The sequence below is a fragment of the Oncorhynchus masou genome, chromosome 5 (genome assembly GCF_036934945.1).
Source record: "Oncorhynchus masou masou isolate Uvic2021 chromosome 5, UVic_Omas_1.1, whole genome shotgun sequence".
NCBI lineage: Eukaryota > Metazoa > Chordata > Actinopteri > Salmoniformes > Salmonidae > Oncorhynchus > Oncorhynchus masou.
Window position 1 is genome coordinate 66,911,483 of NC_088216.1, and position 22,103 is coordinate 66,933,585.

Below are 22,103 nucleotides of genomic sequence, written 5' to 3' on the forward strand. Positions count from 1 at the left end.
CCTAGTGTGAGAAGTGTGCAGAAGGGCATGAGACAAAGGAATGTATAGCATTGGGAGAAGGAGTGGTATGTGTTAACTGTAGGGGTGCCCATGGAGCTTGGAGTCAGAAATGTCCCGTGGAGATAGGCGGGTTGAGGTTTCCGGGGTTAGAGTAGTGCAGAAGTTGTCATATGCTGAAGCAGTGAAGAAAGTAGTGGAAGATGGGTCAAGGGGGAGGGATGCTAAGAGGAGTGGTTTGAGTAGTATATCTGCACCAGTACAAAGTGAGAGGCCAACAAGTGATATATGTTTCAGTAAGATTGGATTTTTAGCATTGATAGCAAGTTGCAGAAAATGGAGGTTGTGGTGGCAGCTGCGGAGAAGTAGTTGGGTGTGTGAGACTTGACATCAGAAGAGTTACATGGTGTGTTAAGTGGTGATGTCCCATCCTTTCAGGTTGTTGGCATGAGGTATGACTAAATATATTTAAATAGTGGAGTAGGGTGATGTGATTTTAATTTTATTTATATAATTTTTTTGTGAGTGTAGTGTTAGATTAGGGAGTTGTACTCCAGTCTAGTAGGTGGCGGTAATGCAACATATTGGATGCCAACCACCGTTATACCTCATCGAAGAAGAAGGTCAGCAGTGTCTATCTCTTTCTAGTTAAATTAGCAGAATGACATCTCCTCCATTTGAAGAAGTTGAACTGAACAAGAAACACGAAGAAATGTGAGCTATTGTCTAGTTAAATAATTTTAGGGAAATTTGACCATTAGTAACGTGTCGTCAAGGGTAGCAAAACGCTAGTGCTTGTTGGCTAACGTTAGCTCAGTCAGAACCATGTGACGTTACCGGGGAATGGAACCACTATGATTTAGAACGCCAGCTAACCAAAAAAATGGCTGAATTTCCAGAGTAACTCTGAGTCTATTATAGAGAATTAAATCATGTTAGTTAGGGAGCCAATAAACCTACTGAAGCCGTTAATGTGAGCCGATCGTTGCCCCAGATCAGAGTTCGTTCTCGTGGCAGTAACAATACAGACAAAACACCTCAGCTAAGGAGTTGGCGTAGCCGAACACAAACTGGTGTGAGTGGGGATGCTGGAGAATGAGTGTGTGTGTGTTGTAGAGAGATGGTGGCGATAAAGCACAAAATCCCCAGCCAGATCCCACAAGGAAGAATTACATGCAGACTACACCGTTCGCGTCGCATGCGCAAGCGGTGCAAAATACATTTACACATACATGTTATTCAATCATTACACTCACTCTGCTCGTGAGTGTCTGCGTGGCCAGGCGCTTAAATATAACTTTGTTCTATTTGTGACTCTCAATGCACTGCAAGTTATGCCTCTCCCTACCATCTATCGGAAAGGAATGGTATCTATACTGGGCAGCTAGTTGGCAGAGTCAAAGTAGACTTTAATAATATATGCCATTGAGCAGACGAAAGCGAACTGGGTGGAAACAGATCATAGAAACAGGATTACAATTTTGATATCCTGGATGGTCAGTCCTTGCATCTATAGCACTGCCTATGAATTTGAGAGTGGTTACATTTCTCCAGCCACATCCCTCAGCATTTTACCAAAAGAGGAGCAGGGAGTCACACTGTTATAGTTTCTATTGCCATTTTAGGAAGTTAAGATGCAGATGAGTATGTTACAGATACTATATGTCCCATCACTCTGACAGTTAGAGAATATTCAGCACAGCAAACAATCAATCAATGAAATGAATTTTACAAAATACCTTTTCACATCAAAATATTAACCACGGTGGTTATAGAGGGTGCAACAGTTCAACACCTCAGGAGCAAATGTCAGTTGGCTTTTTATAGGTTGAGAGAGAGGGAGTCGAAACAGCAGGGCCGGGACAAGGTCGCACAACCATTGAAACGGGAAAACAGTTCCACTCCGATTTCCTTTATGGATGGGTGTATCTTTGAATTTGCTGTTGAATGGCCTGTTCCTTCTCTACTTTCAGAACACCAGCCCCCTCCCCTAAAGTGATCGATAGTATATCTTGGCTCGCACTGTGATGATTGGGATTCTGAGCTCTCAGGTTCATACAGGGAGTTATGGTCTTCACTGATCTCACTCTCCATCAGCTCCATCTGTGGCGTATTGGGCCAGGACTCTGTTTGGCGTGCTGTACTAACCCTTCTTTCCTGTTTGGCATGCTGTACTAACCCTTCTTTCCTGTTTGGCATGCTAACCCTCTTTCCTGTTTGGCGTGCTGTACTATCCCTTCTTTCCTGTTTGGCGTGCTGTACTAACCCTTCTTTCCTGTTTGGCATGCTGTACTAACCCTTCTTTCCTGTTTTGCATGCTAACCCTCTTTCCTGTTTGGCGTGCTGTACTATCCCTTCTTTCCTGTTTGGCATGCTGTACTAACCCTTCTTTCCTGTTTGGCATGCTAACCCTCTTTCCTGTTTGGCGTGCTGTACTAACCCTTCTTTCCTGTTTTGCGTGCTGTACTAACCCTTCTTTCCTGTTTGGCATGCTGTACTAACCCTTCTTTCCTGTTTGGCATGCTGTACTAACCCTTCTTTCCTGTTTGGCATGCTGTACTAACCTTTCTTTCCTGTTTTGTGTGCTGTACTAACCCTTCTTTCCTGTTTTGCGTGCTGTACTAACCCTTCTTTCCTGTTTGGCATGCTGTACTAACCTTTCTTTCCTGTTTGGCATGCTGTACTAACCCTTCTTTCCTGTTTGGCATGCTGTACTAACCCTTCTTTCCTGTTTGGCATGCTGTACTAACCCTTCTTTCCTGTTTGGCATGCTGTACTAACCCTTCTTTCCTGTTTGGCATGCTGTACTAACCCTTCTTTCCTGTTTGGCATGCTGTACTAAACCTTCTTTCCTGTTGGTAGAAAACAATTAAGGCATCTGTTAGGCTATAGCTTTATTCAAGAATCACTGCATATACTTGAAATAAACAATAGCCTTAGAAATAACATGGATTTACATGTCCCTCCTCTGCCTCCTTCAGTCTCCTCCAAGATGAAAACCTTTTCAGGGATGAAGATGTCATCCTGAAAACAAACATGTTTTGTTAAGACTGGAGCTAAATATATTAGTTGGCATTAACAAGCTACCTGTCTTGAATGCTTTGTCAACACACACAGCAAATACAGGAACATTTATTTTTCAGCAAACATTAGCTATGTCAACTTCAGTCTAGCTAAAGGAGGTGGAGATAACAAATCTGTCAACAAAATGTATTACAGTACTTGACTATCTGAGGTGGAAGCTAGCTACAGTAACTACCTAATAACGGGTACACGGAGAAACTGTGTTGCAGTAGAGTTGCTTGCTAACGTTGTTTGCTGGGGGGGGGGGGGTGTTATACAAAACACTTCTGATGCAGTTAGCTAGTTACCTTCAACTAAAGTTGCAATGAAGTTGTCCAGTGTCTAATGCTAGCCTAGTCAACAACAGTCATGACCGGTTAACGTTACCTCAGGCTCCATTGCATTGACTCGCGGAACCTCCTCCGTTCAGTCGCTTCAGCGATGTTGATGATGGTCGGTCAGTAACCCCTACTACAACAACCCTCAATTTTACATGGAGGTGCAAGCAGAAGGCATCAACATAGGCCTATGACTCCTTTCCATTCGGACACTCCCAGTTGCCGCATCGCAAGTGCCCTTCATCGTGAAGTCTGCCTCTGCAAAGTGCTGTCTACAGATCCTGCTAGCTCAGGCTGGCACGTCCTTCCTCTTCAGGACATGGAGCCACTTCTTCAAAAGTTGTGGGTCCTCGGGCAGCCGATAGTAGCTTACCGAGGGATTCCTACAGCCTGGCGCTATGCAGTTCATGTTTTAATTACTTCTTGTTGTTACCATCTTCGTTTTCCACACCTAATCTCACTCTCTTCGATTCAGTCTTCGCACGAAAAGTTAATATGGTAAATGTAGCTAATGCTAACTAGCTGATTTAAAAAGCCAGCAGATCCGAGCCGCTTGCTTACAGCTGGACTATGGTCGGACAGCATTCCTGTTTACACGGAGTACACAAAACATTAGGAACACCTGCTTTTTCCATGACATATAGACTGGCCAGGTGAAAGCTATGATCCCTTATTGATGTCACTTGTTAATATCGCAAATTAATTTTTAAGCTTTGAGAGAATTGAGACATGGATTGTGAATGTGTGCCATTCAGAGGGTGAATGGGTAAGACAAGATTTGTGCCTTTTGTATGGTAGTAGGTGTCAGATGCACTGGTTTGAGTGTGTCAAGAACTGCAGTGCTGCTGGGTCTTTAACGCTCAACAGTTTCCTGTGTGTATCAAGAATGGTCCACCACCCAAAGGAAATCCAGCCAACTTAACACATCTGTGGGTAGCATTGGAGTCTACATGGGCCAGCATCCATGTGAAACGCTTTCAACACCTTGTACGGTCCATGCCTCGACGAATTGAGGCTGTTCTGAGGGAAAAAGGGGGTGCAACACAATATTAGTAAAATGTTCCTAATGTTTTGTACACTCAGTGTATAATAAGACATATAATAAGACGGTGCGAGATATGGCTTTTAAAACAGCTCAATCCAGGGATGAGAAATGCGGTATACTCCGAATTGTCCCATTTATCCCAACTGTTACAAGAAGATTGAGCAACTGCTGGTTTTTAATTAAACTGACGTTTTTGTCCTCATGGTAGCTAGCAGTAGCAACAACAGCCATTCTAGAATGGTGCGTCATGTTGAACATTAACGGCTGCTGTGGCTTCTGCTACCTAGCATGAAGAGGAAAAGGACAGTTTTCTGGAAAAACTAGCAGTCGTTCAATATTCTTGTTGTAACAGACCGTGCAAGGCGTCAAGTGTTCCACAGGGATGCTGGCCCATGATTGAGGTACGTTTTCCGAGCCATATCTCGGGCCGGCTCCTCGTGTCATAATATACACAGGAATGATGTCCGACCCTAGTACAGCTGTAAACAAGCGGATCGGATCTACTGGCTAGCTGATAATGGCATGTTCAAGAGCATTAAAACTGTGATGTATCATGGGTAAATTGTGACTGATCTACAAAAAATATTAAGTAGTTATTTGTGATGCAAGGTGATTTGTAGATCAGTCTGTCAGCAGTTGCCTGCACTGTCGGCTGCAATGTCAAACAAGCCCTTTAGTTAACTTCAGCTGGCCCCCTGGGAGTTTGTTTAAAATGTCATAAGTGGCTTTGGCTTGCTGAATATCCAGAACAAAAGTATAGGTAGCTCAATTTAACTTGAATAACATGCAGAGCCTGAAGCTCATTTTCACATGGAAGCATAGCTAAGGAAGTCATCTATGTTGTGTCAGTCTAGGGAAGAGGGCTGTGCTCCTTCAGCAGATGGAAAGTCGATATGAGCAACAGAAGAGCAAGAGGAGGCAGCAGGTGAAGCTGTCACAAGCTGCACATGAGAGAAACTCCCAGCTCCTCCAGGTATGAATCTACCAAGTGCCTCTCAGACCTGCTGCTAGGTTCTCTACTTGAATGTACACGCTCAGTGCATGCCTTTTATTGTGCATGTTGATGAGGCTGGTATACTGTAGGTTTTGAAGGCCATGTGTAAAGGAATAGCTGAATTTGTGATAGGCTGATCCTTTCTCCAAATACAGGACTTGCAGAAAATGGAGAATCGTCTCAGAACAAGAGAACTCCCACACCCTGACATCCTCAGTTTGGAGGTAAGGGATCTCTTAGTAACAACAAATTAACAATACATGCCCTCTCGGAAGATTGCCTTGCCTCCCCTAATTTTCAATGGGAGCTATTTTGAGTTGTTTTGCAGCTTGACCCTACTATACCTGATAATTAAGTACAGTCAGGGGGTCACAGATTGTTGTTGACACAGGCCGCTGTACTGTTGTCTTGTTTCAGACTCGTTACTGGGCATCAGTTGAGGAGAAGATCCCAGAATGGGAGCGCTTCCTACTGGGTAAGGGCCCACATCCGAGCAGTGACCCTAGCAGAACACCTAAACAACAAAAACAGAAAACTACACCCAGAGACCATGCCCCCACACAAGATGGGGCTCTGCCTCCTCGTCCTATACTGAAACATGTCAAATGACCTGAAGTGGACAATCTGTTTTGGCTTTTGACTTAATCTTATGTGATCAACATGGAGTGAAGGAGAAACTAAAATCAGTTGACAGTTACACTGTAGATTGAGGTTATTGTGAGGTAAATGCTATTTTTTTATAGGCCATATTTAGTCTCATATGGGCTGTTTTCCTATCAGAATAACAGTATTCTTAGCACCAACATTATTGAGTAGGCATCATGTTGATTTCCATTGTATTTACACTGCAGCTCCTTTTTGTGCTCAGTCATTTTGATGTCTCAGGGTGAAGCTCAGATTTAGCCTATTACCCCTCAGTCTGCAGAATTGCTGCTCTTGATTGCAATGTTTACAAGCAATGCTCACACTTTCAGTGAGATGGTATTGCCTTTAACGCTTTATGGTAATCCCATCAGAATTCTATTTGAAACAGAATATGGTGTCTTTGAATTCATGGCCCATATCTGCCCACTAGGGGGAGGTAGCACCATAGATTTGGATAACAGGCAAATTCCTTCAGTTAGTTAGACTCAGGTCATTCACTTCGTCTGTCACTCAGCAATGATTTAATCAAATATGCTCTTATTTATTTGCATGTATTGTCTGTATACTAGCTATGTTCTTATGTGTACATTAAAGCACTTTTTTTGTTCATATACTGTGCAATGTCTATTAGTCGTAACAAGCAATGTGCAAATGTAACCAATAGTGTTTTATTATTCACATTCTTCATCTATATATTCCATTCACTGTAAATGTACTTTTTTTCCCTAATAAATAATTATAGTTTAGCTTATTAGTCCATTAAAAAGCATGAGCTGGCACACACCTAACTTTGTAGAGTTGACAGATAATAAACTATACAAATAAAATATTGCACACTATATACACACCCAACAATTCAATATGTTTATCCATTAAAATGCTAGCATATAACTTATTTCTAACATGTTTGTTTTACATGTATTAACACCATTCCACCACCCCCCACACTTCATCACACAGTGCCTTCAGAAAGTTTTCACAACCCTGGACTTTTTCCACATTTTGTGTTAGCCTGAATTTAAAATGGATTCAATTGCGATTTTTGTGTCGCTGGCTTATAAACCATACCCCATATCAAAGTGAAATAATTTTATGAGAAATGTTTACAATTTAATAAAAAATACATCTGAAATGCCTTGAGTCAATAAGTATTCACCCACTTTCTTATGGCAAGCCTAAATACGTTCAGGAGTAGAAATGTACTTAACAAGTCACATAAGTTGCATGGACTTACTCTGTGTGCAATAAATATGTTTAACATGATTTTTGAATGTACCTCATCTCTGTACCCCCAAACATGAAATTATGTGTAAGGTCCTCAGTCGAGCAGTGAATTTCAATCACAGATTCAACTACAAAGACCAGGGAGGTTTTCCAATGCATCGCAAAGAAGGGCACCTGTTGGCAGATGGGTACAAAAGAAGCAGACATTGAATATCCCTTTGAGCATGGTGAAGTTATTAATTACACTGTGGATGGTGTATACATACACCCAGCCGCTTCAAGGAATTCGGCATCCTTCCTAACTCAGTTGCCAGAGACGAAGGAAACTGCTCAGGGATTTCACCATGAGGACAATTTAAAACAGTAACAGAATTTAATGGCTGTGATAGGAGAAAACTGAGGATGGATCAACAACATTGTAGTTACTCAATACTAACCGAAACCGAAATTGCAGAGTTATTAACAAAAGGAAGCCTGTACAGAATAAAAGTGTTCCAAAACATGCACCCTGTTTGCAATAAGGCACGAAGGTAAAACTGCAAAAAATGTGACAAAGAAATTAACTTGATGTCCTGAATACAAAGCATTATGTTTGGGGCAAATTGAACACAACACATCACTGAGTACCACTTCATATTTTAAAGCATGGTGGTGGCTGCATCGTGTTATGGTTATGCTTGTCATCAGCAAGGACTAGGGGAAGTTTTTTGTGATAAAAAAAACAGAATAGAGCTAAGCACAGGCAAATCCTAGCACAAAACCTGGTTATCTGCTTTCCAACAGGCACTGGGAGACAAATCCTCCTTTCAGCAGGACGACAGTGAATGTTCCTGAGTGGCCTAGATATGTTTTAGACTTAAATTGGCATGAAAATCTATGGCAAGACTTGAAAATGGCTGTCAATTAATGATCAACAACCAAATTAACAGAGTTTATAATAATGTGCAAATATTGTACAATCCCAGTGTGCAAAGCTCCTTAGAGACTTACCCAGAAAGACCTACATCTGTAATCGCTGCTTAAGGTGATTCTAATGTGTATTCACTCAGGGGTGTGAATACTTGTGTAAATTATATATATTTATGTATTTCATTTTAAATAATTTTGCCAAAATTTCCAAAATCATGTTTTCACTTAGTCCTTGTGGGGTCTTGTGAATTCTGGCTGTAACACAACAAAATGTAGACTAAGTCAAGGGGTATGAATACTTTCTGAAGGCACTGTATATTGTGCATTAGGGGGATACATACATGTATATTAGCCTAAGCCATTGAGCTGTTCTCTGGAATGTGTCTAAACCGTTATATAGTTATTGAAGAGTCCTCTTTATATTTGAGATACAATGTGATTGTGCCGTCTTTATTAAACAAAGCCTCCAGAAGGACCTTCTGTGTCCGCGATATTTTTTTTTTTAATTGTCTCTTTATTCAAGGGTAGCCTGAGGTCAGCCAGTTACCATATGTTCATAATACTCCATAGGAATGTGTGTAAAATGAGCCATTCATATCTTCAGGTCCATTAGGCTTGCATAAACTCTGCTGTGTTTCTCAAGACATGTTTATTTTGTATTTATTTATTTATTTTTTTGGGGGGGGTCTGTTTGTTAGGCAGTTGGTATCACCGATCAGAAAGCATTATTGCTTGTAAAGTTAGAATGTCTGTGTTTTCTAGGGTTATTTTACCATTTTACCAATAAACCATATTCAGTATGATAAATGGTCCTATTTATGGGGTTACAAATTGGTCATAGTGTTACAGATTTGTTTCCACCAACATAATTGAGACTTCAGTTCAGATATTTTCAGGTAAGACACGGGCCGTAGGGACAGTGTTAAGGAGCTGCTGTGTGGATAATGAGAAGGTACATGGGACAAAATGTGAAGGTGGGCGTCTGTCTCACTGTTAAACGGGATGCAAAAACGCAGCGAGTCTTTCCACCTGCTTTCTGACTGTCAAACCAGCACAAACCACCCCTCTGCCCTCCCTCCACCTTCCTCGTTCTTCCTTCTCTCATTCCCTCTCTGTGGCAGAGATGGCAACCCTGATCCAGCCTAATTGCGATGATCAAACATGCACTGGGTTGACGCGGAGTGGCGGCTTGACAAACGCAATCATCCGGATGGCCTGCGTTGAAGTGGCCATGGTTGGCAGCTGCCCTGGCTCCTCAGATGGGACCCGATCCTGCCCCCGAGGTCAGGCAGGCACCAGTCGCCATGGAGGGGGGCTAATGGGGGATGGTGGTTGTGGGAGGGGTGGGTGAAGGTTTGAGGAGGGGCAACGAGGGTGAGTGAGGGCAGGGGGACAGGCAGCGAATTATCTAAAAGGATTTTGAAGAGCACGATCTGGAGCGCTTCCAAATGACTAGATTCACATTATGTATTCTAATGGTGAAAGCCCTGAGGTGGATTAGCTACGGACACCACAGTCCCTTCACGCCCCCGGTTGGCAGACCAGGCCCTTGTTACCAGGCCCTGCCAGCCAGTCCCAGCCGTGACAACCCTCCCTGAGTCCCCTGACCCCCATTACCCCACAGACACCTGGGTTAAAGCCAACCTCTCAAATTCAGCTACAGGATTAGCAGCAGACAGAGGAGGCTAGGAGGTGACCCTCTCCATCTCTAATAGCATATGCATTTAAAACCGTATGATTACATGATTTGGGGCGTCTATTGAGAGCATGCTGAGAGCCTCCTGAGAAGCACAATAACTGGTTAGCTGTCGACTTCAATTGATTGGATAATGGATGATTGCATGTTGTATTTTATTGAATAATGTGCTGCAAGTGTAGTGAGTGCTGTACAACAAAACTACAATTTTGGCATAATTTTGTTTTGTTTTTCTATTATTTTAGAACATTTTGTTATTATGTGATAGAAATGAAGACAAACATCACAGACCTACAGTATTTAAAAATAAACCAATGTTAAAATGCTGTTTCTTGAAATAACATGGGGCTCCATACTGTACAATGTACTCCCATAGTATTCCTTATCACTCCTTTGATCATGTCAGCTTTGGCTAAGTGCATGTCCTGCCAGCTAGGCCTGTGCCTACTGTATCGGCTAAGAGAGGAGTTGACTGTGTTGTTCATGTTGTGGTGGATTAAAAACAAGTCTACATGTGGCACACTAAAAGGAAGTAACACTGGCCTTAAGGGAGCGCCACACTGTTTGGTATTGACTGGCCAAGCTTAAGTATAGTGTTTCCTCCAAAATGGACCCGAGGTTTTTTGTGTCAACATAATCATATACCTCACTGCATTTCACTGGCTCTCCGTACTCCTTACAAAGAAAGCTTTCGGCACATACTTTTTCAATTGTAGTGCACTTAAACACAAATGTCTTTCATATACTGGAGCTTGTCTGGGATTTTTTTATTTATTCTTAGACTATTTCTGCTGTACTGCTGGGAACTCCTGCAGTGTTTTATTTTTACCCTTTTCAAATGCATACTTACATTGTGCTTAATGTTTTCAGCTCTTTTTCCACAAGCCTACTGGTGCGGTAAGTGAAGTTATAACATATAGTTGTATTTGAGTTGAGGGTTTGTCTCTTAGTTTGTGAGAGAGTGGATCAATATTGATACTGTGGGGGAAGAATGCATTCACAGTATGTTCTGAACAACACTTTGGAAATACAGAATGTGTATTTTTATCACATACAGTTGTCGTCGGAAGTTTACATACACTTAGGTTGGAGTCATTAAAACTTGTTTTTCAACCACTCCACAAATTTCTTGTTAACTAACTATAGTTTTGGCAAGTCAGTTAGGACTTTGTTAGGACTTTGTTACTTTGTACATGACACAAGTCATTTTTCCAACAATTGTTTACAGACAGATTATTTCACTTATAATTCACTGTATCACAATTTCAGTGGGTCGGAAGTTTACATACACTATGTTGACTGTGCCTTTAAACAGCTTGGAAAATTCCAGAAAATGATGTCATGGCTTTAAAAGCTTCTGATAGGTTAATTGACATAATTTGAGTCAATTGTAGGTGTACTTGTGGATGTATTTCAAGGCATACCTTCAAACTCAGTGCCTCTTTGCTTGACATGTTAAAATGAAAAGAAATCAGCCAAGACCTCAGAAAATAAATCGTAGACCTCCACAAGTCTGGTTCATCATTGGGAGCAATTTCCAAATGCATGAAGGTACCACGTTGATCTGTACAAACAATAGTACACAAGTATAAACACCATGGGACCATGCAGCCGTCATACAGCTGAGGAAGGAGACACATTCTGTCTCCTAGAGATGAACGTACTTTGGTGCGAAACGTGCAAATCAATCCCAGAACAACAGCAAAGGACCTTGTGAAGACGCTGGAGGAAACAGGTACAAAAGTATCTATATCCACAGTAAAACGAATCCTATATCGACATAACCTGAAAGGCCGTTCAGCAAGGAAGAAGCCACTGCTCCAAAACCGCAATAAAAAAGCCAGACTACGGTTTACAGCTGCACATGGGGACAAAGATGGTACTTTTTGCACTTTTTTATCCTCTGGTCTGATGAAACAAAAATAGAACTGTTTGGCCAGAATGACCACCATTATGCTTGGAGGAAAAAGGGAGAGGCTTGCAAGCCGAGGAACACCATCCCAACCGTGATGCATGGGGGTTGCAGCATCATGTTGTGGGGGTGCTTTGCTGCAGGAGGGACTGGTGCAATTCACAAAATAGATGGCATCATGAGGAAGGAAAATGATGTGAATATTTTGAAGCACCATCTCAAGACATCAGTTAAATCTGGGTCGCAAATGGGTCTTCCAAATGGACAATGACCCCAAGCAAACCTGACTCAGTTACACCAGCTCTGTCAGGAGGAATGGGCCAAAATTCGCCCAACTTATTTTGGGAAGCTTGTGGAAGGCTACCCGAATCATTTGACCCGAAGTTAAACAATTTAAAGGGAATGCTACCAAATACTAATTGAGTGTATGTAAACTTCTGACCCACTGGGAATGTGAATAAATAAATAAAAGCTGAAATAAATAATTCTCTCTACTATTATTCTGACAGTGGTAATGGCAATCCTAATGGACCTAAAACAGGGATTTTTTTACTAGGATTAAATGTCAGGAATTGTGAAAATTGAGTTTAAATGTATTTGGCTAAGGTATATGTAAACCTCCGACTTCAACTGTATCTTCTATCTTATGAAAAACAATTACATTTTAATTGCTGGGATCAATCTCTATTGTGTTAATGGAAGTCACATGAAGTAAATTAGTTATACAGGTGTTCAGTCCTTCCATCTTCTTACCAGTGCCTACCAACTGGTGAGACTGCTCATCCTAATTTGACAACTTGTAGGATCTCATTATAAGGGGCCTTATTTGCGTGAATGGACGCTGTGGTTCTGAAGTAGTACGTCATTAGCACTTCTGGGTAAGCACAGCAGTAGTGGACATGTCTCAGCAGGGCCAGACCAGGTCAAAGGGATTAGCACCGGACATCCCAGAATTAGTGATCCTGACCAACAATGAAAGACTGATTTAATTCCACAAAAATAGAGCTCAGTCTTGGCAGGCTGTGATGGAGAACAATACTCACGCATTTGTCACTTATTTATCTAGTTATAGAAATGTGTTGATATTCAGTTGTATTCTTGCCTATTAATTGTGTATTGTTTATCTATTGAATTGTTTTTGACAGTGGCCAACATTAGTATTTACTCATGATTCCTCATGGACACCAATCTCATTGCTGTCAGTGCAGTGAGAGGCTGAGGCTGGAAATGTGGAGCAGATTGTTTGGGGTTTAGGGTTTTCTAATCCTCCCAGAGACAGAGGTGAAAGGAGTGGGCAAGGGGACAGAGGGTCTCCTTCAGCTCCTTGGCCCAGGGCTCTGAGGGCAGGCAAATGGACTGGTCTTGGGCAGAGGTCAATCTAAGGAGACTGACAGACAGTGATGTGATTCCAGTAGGGCAGAGCCGGCACATGGCTCCTACAAGCCCAGCACCCACAGGCCTCTAAGCCACAAAGCACCTTCTACCACCCGTGTTCTTAACGAGCCAAGAAGGATCCAAGAAAAGAAGTGTGCGTGTGAGTACATTTACATTGTGTAAATGTATGGAAGGATTTTAATTCGATTTGGTGGGGAAAGTGTTAACTGGTTTTGTCAAGGAATTTGTATCACTTGAATATCACAGTCCTGTCATCATGTTATGTTGTGTATTTATTTTCCTTTTTTTATTGTATTTGATTTACTTGTATTTAATGTAATTATTGTGTAGGCCTATACAATGCACACACCAATTTGCTGGTGTGATATGCTAAGCTAATGCACCCCCAAAAATATTTAGAAAATCCAAGATCCTAACGAGGTGTTTGAAACCAAATGTGGATTTACATTTTGTTTATTATTATTATTATTAATATTATTTATTTATTTTACAATAGAATGTCTTATAATTTTCAATGACTTTTGTGGTGTCATGTATACAAACACATGTATGTTACAATCCTATAATTTTCCAGAGTCGAGTACCCACTGCATATTTTGAGCAGCTACAACAATATTATTGCTGACTGCCCCTTTGGACATTATTAAGAAGTTTCCAGAACACCATGTAGTTGGCTGGCTGATTCCATCTTTTCAACACCATTCTCCAGGAAGAGATCCAAGGACTTCGCCCGATGCTCATTAACTTCCCTCATGGCATTTTAGAATGCGCCTTGTGAGCTCTTTGTGTCAAGAGCCAATGCTTCTTCTAACTAGCCTGTGCTCTCCTCCAGCAGCGAAAGAAATTGCTTTCCAAAATGTTGGTAAGGGTTGGTTTAATTAGAATTTCATTTGGGCTAAACGGGGGAAACTGATGTAGTTAACATTTGGTGGACTTAATTGGTCCTTTTCTCTCCTCTCAGCCCTTAAAAACAGCTGAAGCTACTCCTGTTAATCTCCCAATCAATTGAAATGGCCAAACAAAAGTCTTGCTCTTCTTTTCTTCCTGTCTCAGCCGAGCCTTTTGTGACTTGTAAATGCATCAATTTTGGGTGATCCTGGTCGTGTAGATGTTCTCAATTGTTGACAGTTGATTAATGCGCTCTTGTGTTGGTAATCTCTCTCGCTGTTTTACATGTGCACGCAGTAATGAGCTCCGTTGTCAATTAACGTGTTTCTGGAAGCGAAGCTGGTTGCTCTGATGCGTGAGAGGTATGTGCAGAGAAAAGGGCAACGCTGCTGCCTTTAGGTTGTTTACTTCAGTCCCCAGCACTCTTTTCTCCGGCTTTGGACAAGACGGACACTCTTGTGCATAGCCCTGACGCGTTTCTACACACAAACATTTATTTTGAGAAACTCGCACCATTCGCATTTTCCCATCTATAGACTATTCCCTAACAAAGATGGATGAATGGATACTGAAATTCAATGTAGGCTGAGTTGTAAAGATTGTTTATACAAAACAAACCAACCCTGTTGTTATAAGACGTAAAAACAAGTAACATTGGCAACACTGTAATGATTATTCGGCCCATCAACCCAATATGATTGTAGGTGTGGACATGTTCCAGATTGTCCATGCAAGGGGATACCAACTTGATAGCTTTGCCTATTGTTTAATTGGGCATAAATGACCCCGTGATATTCTAGCTGTTATGTTTGTGTTGGAATTTGATTATGATTTTTTTCTGCATATGCTAACCCCCTACCCGCAACTCATTGACTGTGGTCAATTAAACTGTATTATTTGATGAAGCTTTGGAATGTTTGTATAGAAAAATTGCTGATAGTCTATCCTACGTAGACTACGAATTAAAATATGAGAATAATTAGGCCTAACGAAAGTACATTTGAAAATATTTTTTATTCTTCTGATAGAACAATTAATGCATACACTTAATAACATTTATGACGCAATGTGACGTGGCTTTCTTGGATTTCTATTGAAAACTCCGTAGCCTAAACTGGAATTACGCACAATCTGTGCACTACACTTGAGTGTTCAAATTACGCACAATGTTCAACGCCAACAAATACGTGCAGAGTGTGAAATATATACATATTATTCCTAGAGCCTATATGTTGAACAATAATGTGAGCCTTTAGGGCTATATAAAGTATTGGTCGATGTGACAACAGCAAAATAGAATGTAACTGACAATATAACAATGATTTTTGAAAGAAAAAAACACACACACCAGTTGGTATATTCTCGTCTCTGAAGGATATTTTATGTGAACTAGCAGGACCAGGGTGGACAAGAGGTGAACAGACCATTCAACTGGTTATAATAGCTTCTAACCGGTCCCTGGACATGGTGCATAATTATTACACGTTCTAATTGGTAGACCGAGATTTGTGAGCACGCGCCCGTCTCTCGTCAGAATTTCTGTTAGCCGCAAGGATAATATTGTTCCAGGAGCCGTGTGCAGAATACGTTATCCTTTATTAAAGTTGGACAGAGGTGGATGATATGGGCCAAGTGCTCTATTATTCATATTCTGATGAACACGTATATGCGCGGAAGCCCACTATCGACGGCGTTTAGCTGATTAATGTAATTCGCATTCAAGAGTCCATGTTATATCTGATCATTTGTGCCATTACACGGAAGTCAAGTGTAGTATCATCAGACTTGTCTCTTTGTCTGGCAAAAAGTGCTTAAACTGAATTTATAGCTACCAATTTAAAGTGGAGGTGTATAATGCTACACAGCCCTACTTCTCCCAACCAAGTAACAGGAGCCATGTATTATTGGCGTATAAACCCAGACCAGCCCACACACTGGTGCTAGTAAAACAGCTGCTTGCTAATCTTTTTTTGTGAAAAAGCAAACATCTGGATATTTGAGAGGATGAAATGGCCTATAGTCTTATCAGACCTATCACTGTCTTCCCAACTGGGTTTCGGCATATAGGCTACATTTAACTTGATTTGAAAGAAGGCTGAAATATCAATACAATTCCGTTCTGATATGTTATAGGCCTTTTCAAATCATTGACTAACCTACTCCTATATACATTTAGAGTAGGCATATTTTTCTCAAAAACCTAAACGTTTTCGATAGCATATTATGTACGATACACATTTTATTTCCTATTAATAAATGGCAACTGTTGAAATTGTTAAACATTCAATTTAATGCATAAGTTATGTTGATGTATAAAACGTTTTATCCACATGTAGGTTACAATTTAGTTGTATGTAGCCTACATTGTAATGTATACAAATGCGCCCAAGGTAAAACACTTTTAAATAACATTTTATTTTCATTATTTACAATTCGATTTTCACACGTTATGCAATAGAAGAAAAAAACACGTCCTCCTGAATTTCCCCATGGGTTGAGCAAATAGTAATTTTCTTCTTAAATGTTTATAACATTAATTCATTCACTCACGGTCAGATTTACTGCACTGCTGCAACAAAGCAAAATTCCCATCCTCATTATTATAATTTTAAAATCGAATAAAACCTAAAAAAAACTCATTTGCTTTTCATCAGGCTATCAAGTCGTCCCAATGTTTATTTTCATGCTTCATAGGTTCCCTTCTTTTAACAATTATATTTGATGTTTTCATCACTCAGTGAAAACTGGAGAAACAAATGCATTGAGAAATTTGCGCTGGCGAGGCTTAATAACCTGTCAATTTAAGTGTGAAGGAGACTGTCCAAATCCAATGGAAAACTCAGCTTTCGGGTCCCCTGGAAGAATCGGTCGCCACAGATATAGGCCTACATGAGTTATTGTCGTGCAATTTCCTTATGTGTTTTTTCAGGTCAAAGTTTCTGCAGAAGCCTTTCCCGCAGGTCCCGCACGTGAAGGGCTTTTTGTCGTTGTGCGTGTGCATGTGAAAGGTTAGGTTGTAGACCTGATGGAAGGCCTTGTTACAGATGGAACACTTGTACTGTTTCTCTCCGCTGTGCGTCAATTTGTGGTTCTTGTAATTTCCTGAAATTGGGAAATGCAATTAATAAAAATTAACATCGCGAATAAAATGAACAGCATACACGAAAGGGAACACATTTAGCTCCTTTTTTCTCCTCAAGGTCAACAGTTCACAATTAAGTTACTCTTCACAAAGGCGCTCCATTCTACAGCCTTCATTAATCAGCGATTTGCATGTCGAAGTCAAGAAGTTGTCAAACTTTGTCACAATCAAACGCAACAGCAACTGAAAACGGTTGGATTATAAACCAGAGAAAGGTCTGTCTCTTGACCCATGGCGAATTTAAGAGTCTTGTGTGGAGAGTTAGTTAGTGTAAAGTGACATGTCCGATTTAAATTGACGCTTCAACATCAGAGGGCAGCACTGGGTATCAATAATACCAATAATATGGATATGCCTCTAAATATTGGGAATTGTGTGCCTTTGCTGTTACCTTTGGATGTAATCTAGGCTACATTATCATTATGTTATAACTGGGATATATCATTACCACCATCATATAGCCTAGTTATTGTTATAAAAGCATGATTTTTTATTAATATTTGTCTGGGATATTAATTTCATTAATTTATATTGCAGGCTGAAAATAATATGATCTGGATTATTTTATTATGATTCTCTGGTGTTATATTAATCTCAAAACATATAGTCTAGGCTAAAACCTACAATGCGGGTTTTTGTAAATATAGCCTACATTAGAGGACATATCCTGAATATCTTGACCAAGGTTTAAATAGTGATAATTACCTTTCTGATGAAATCCTTTCCCACAGAATTCGCAGACGAAAGGTTTGTACCCGGCATGGATCCGTATGTGAGTGTTCAGCGTCGAACTTCTGTTGAACGCCTTGCCACACTGGTTGCATTTATGAGGCTTTTCCTGATACAGATATACAAAATATCTAAATTATTATTATTTGTAAGCAATCCTCGAGGGAGTTTATAATATAGGCATATATAACTAATCTAGTTGTTATCGAGTGAAATACATGTTTCACCTGTGTGTGGATGATTTTGTGTCTGCACAACGTGCTGGCTTGACGGAATCCTTTCCCGCACACTTTACACACGAACGGCCTCGCGCCTGTGTGCACTGGCATGTGTCGTGTCAAATTATAATGGGCATTGAACACCTGCAGAACAAAACAAACAGGCTCGTTTTCACTTTTATTGTATTTAATTTGTGAGAGGTTTTGATAATGAGAAAAACACATGTCAGCTTCAATTTAATGTCCAAGTAAATAGGGTATGCCTATTCTAATCTACTGCACAAAACATTTACAATAACTGATACTGCGTTATTGTCTATAGGCCTACATGCTTTTTTTAAAGGGAAATGTAAGTGATTTGCATAGCAAATAATAAACAAACAAAACGAACAATAACAATTGCTTCGTTATTATTTTTTTGCCATTCGTTATACTGAATGAAATGCTTTACCTTTCCACACACTTCGCAGGTGAAGTTTTTGGGTTTCCCGTCCGTGGAGCTGTTGTGCTTGCTATGCGCTTTCACTCCATTTTTCTCCGAGCTCAGGCTATGGTTCTCCTTCACTATCTGGTCGAGCTGGCCAGGGAGATGCTCCTTGTGTGGGTACTGAGGTGTCGGAAACTTTTCGGTGGAAGTGCTTGCGAGTTTGGCGTTCTCCAGCAGTAGCAGTTTCTGGTGCGCACTGAGAGAAGCTTGGGCTTGTGAGTTGGCCATGGCAGAGGAAAACAAGTGTCCGCTTAGCAGCTCAGACTGGTGATAAGCAGAGTCCAGGTAGTTAAAATAATAAAGAGAGCCGTTGGTGGGCATCGCCACTGCCTGGTGGATGACTTGGGGTTTTATCACCCTCCCCGGTAATAAAGAGTTCTTCAACCCCGAGTCAATTTTGCCACACATCCCACAGTTGGCTTTGCACATCGCCGCAGAAGTGCATAGTGTTCCTCTGAAATTAGCTTTCCAAAATTCGGAGTAATTCATCAGCGCCTTGGCTTGTAAGTCGTAGCTAAAAGGTTGTAGGGGGATCATGCACGGTATAGGTGAGCAGAGACCCAGCATCTTCATTCCCTCTGAAGTCTCCACTACTCGCCGCTCATCCAAACGGACTTTTGGTTCAGAGGTCTTGGACATGATCCGTTCAATGGAGAAGGCCAGCGCCTTTGGTGCGGCGGACACTCCGTTCCTACCGCCATCGAGTCGTGGGACAGACATTGCCGTTCCCAAAGGGAGAGAACTTGACATTTTGTGTACCGAACTTGGTATGAGCAGCAGCCGACCAGCCGTCCTGTCCTCGCCTCCTGAATTCCAGAAAAGACCGGACGCACATCAGTTTAATAAGCACCTTGGTATTACAATCTCACACATTTGCATTCAAATGGGCATCACTGGAACAATAGAGTCCAGGGCTACCAGATTAATGCTCATTGGTACACACAAAATTAACAGAACATTACAAAGCTCGTTAAGGAAAAGAAAAGGGCAAAAAGCAGTGAGTTCATTTCTATTCAACACCTCTGAGAATCTGATAGCAAATTTAGCGTCTGAGTCAATGTTGAAGTTTACCTTTTTGTAAAGCGACGACAGATGTATTCGGAGATAGCAGCGTGACTGCTCTGTCACATTTTGGAAGCGGACGTCTTCATCAGCGCGAGATCACTGTCTCTTGCATTTAGCTACATCACATGGACTAGCTCATATCAAGTGTGACAAGGAAACGCCATCACCAGCCCTGCCCCTTCTCCCACCGCCCACTTATATACTGCCATGGGGTGGTATACATGACAGTTATTACAGATTATTATTTATGTCTCCATCCTCAAATTCTCTGCTTATACCACCAGCCATTCTCTAATCGAATAACTATGCTTTAGTCTATTCCTTTCTCGAAAAAAATAAAAGATGAGGGCCATTTGATCATGTTAATGTGAACAATGTGTTTGTTATTATTTGTAGGCTGCATGTTATTATTATTGTTATTATGCTATTGTTATTGTTATTTGTGGTATCATTTGTTTGTTGCTGATTGCTGTTGACAACAGTACTGGTTTTAGTAAAAAGGCCTATCATTCGCATTGTATTCGATTTATTTCAGGCTACCATGTTTTGAATTGGAATATCTGTAAATATTAGGCTAAGTAGTGAATAACACATTTTCTGATTGTACTGCATGCTTCTAATTAGTAAACTTCTTGATTAACTTGATTAACAATAATCATTTTTTTGTCCTCCGGTTTGACCAGACAAACTTTTCATTGTGAGTTGCTAATCCTTGGAGATGGAATATTTTTTTCCAAGCTGGTTTATTACTATTTGTATCATTGTGAAGGTCCAATTTCCACCTGTTTAAAGAGCAGATTGCAATAGCAGAACCTCCCTCGGATCCTATTAAACGTTTTTCCTCCACCTATTCAGAAGAACCAATTTTCCAGAGCGATTCAGAGCTCAGCTCAGCCCGAAAAAAACTGCTCTTTCACTTTTAGCCACTAAAGCACTGCGTGGAACCTGGTTTTGTGTTTTTCTGAAATAAAAGAACGGATTAAGGGGGAAGAAAAGACTTAGCCTGGCCAGAGGTAGACCTTTAAGTAAAAAGAGCTCCTTTTAAACCAGTATAAAAAGTTTGCTGGAATCCAGAGTTTTGTGTGCTTGTTACAATGACCAGTTGCCCTCTCCTCTTTTTTTCATAAGGACCAGCTTAAATTCATTTGTTTGCAGACGATTTTACCTGAGACGCACAACAAATGACAAAAATACATTCCAAAAGAACTTTGCAAGTTCACACACACAACTGCGCATTATGATTTCCTTTAGGCCTATTATTGGTTTGACAACGTATTGTTGATGTTTATTATGTAGACCATGCCATTCTAAAGTGTCTCCCCTTAATACAAGGAATGTCAGACATTGAGTGTGGATAAGTTAATTTACATGTCCTTGACATAGTCTTTTTTAATCGTTGAATGTGGAAAATATGAACTGAGATAAACTGCTTTTATGTCGACTTTGTTTCACAGTTTAAACTGAGTGACAAACAGGTGTTTAGGATACTGACGTCCGTTCGTTTCTCTGCTCTTTTTGTATACGATTGTCATAAATTAAATGTATGTAGAAAATATACGAAAATAAGCCATACATTTTCACAACAGTCTGTCTTTACAGATGAAAAAAGGTATGTATTTCTATGTAACCAAGACCTGAATATGTAGGCCAATTATGCCACATCTTAAATCCCGTTACACACCTGCAACTTTAGCGCAGAAGGGTTTAAACGAGTCCCACTAATTATACTCATATGTAAATGAGGTAACTCTAATTTGAGTTTATTCAGGCCCACTACCGGCTCGTCCACACAATAAACATTGATCCTATTGCTGTAACCCCGGCACACTACTCGGCATTAACATGTTCAGCAATTAGCTCGGGCATCGACTTAGGGGACTAGCTCTTGTCTCTCCTTTCCAAAGCAGGCAAGCAAACATGTAGCTTACACAATGCAGCTGTCCGGGACGCTGCATTTGCATGACACATTTGTTTGTTTGTTTCCCAATCTATTACTGTGATACACTAGACCTATACTATATTTGGTAGTAAACGGTGGACTTGTTGTACTATCATGTTTTCCAAGTCTAATATAATTCAATGTACAGTATGTAATGTATAAATTTTTTAAATCAGTAACTGCAAAGTTTATCCCGGATATAGTCTACTCATACTCAAAGTAGACAGCTTATTAGTTCACAGTTATACGTATAATGCAATATTAAAAAGGTAAGGTGGTGGTAAAATGACAACAATAATAAAACACTTGTGCCAAGCTTATGATTCCAAATGTATGATGACATCTGCTAGCTGTTTGGCATCCAGGTTCACTCCAAACCTAATTCAATTATAGTGTACATTATAAACTCTTATCTCA

The 22,103-nt window shown here is 40.6% G+C and overlaps 2 protein-coding genes across 2 annotated transcripts; one reads left to right on the forward strand and one right to left on the reverse strand.

Annotated features, from left to right (window-relative positions):
* Positions 1–593: 593 nt before the first annotated feature.
* cep15 (centrosomal protein 15) lies at positions 594–6,693 on the forward strand. The gene is made up of 4 exons (XM_064966522.1): positions 594–711; positions 5,293–5,416; positions 5,593–5,661; positions 5,855–6,693. The coding sequence occupies exons 1-4, from the start codon at positions 659–661 to the stop codon at positions 6,044–6,046; spliced, it is 438 nt and encodes a 145-aa protein (XP_064822594.1). The 5' UTR covers positions 594–658; the 3' UTR covers positions 6,047–6,693.
* A 10,252-nt stretch (positions 6,694–16,945) lies between these two features.
* On the reverse strand, positions 16,946–19,432 carry LOC135527747 (fez family zinc finger protein 2-like). The gene is made up of 4 exons (XM_064956286.1): positions 18,647–19,432; positions 18,205–18,339; positions 17,954–18,086; positions 16,946–17,208 (listed from the first exon to the last, which is right to left on the reverse strand). The coding sequence occupies exons 1-4, from the start codon at positions 19,430–19,432 to the stop codon at positions 16,946–16,948; spliced, it is 1,317 nt and encodes a 438-aa protein (XP_064812358.1).
* Positions 19,433–22,103: the final 2,671 nt, after the last annotated feature.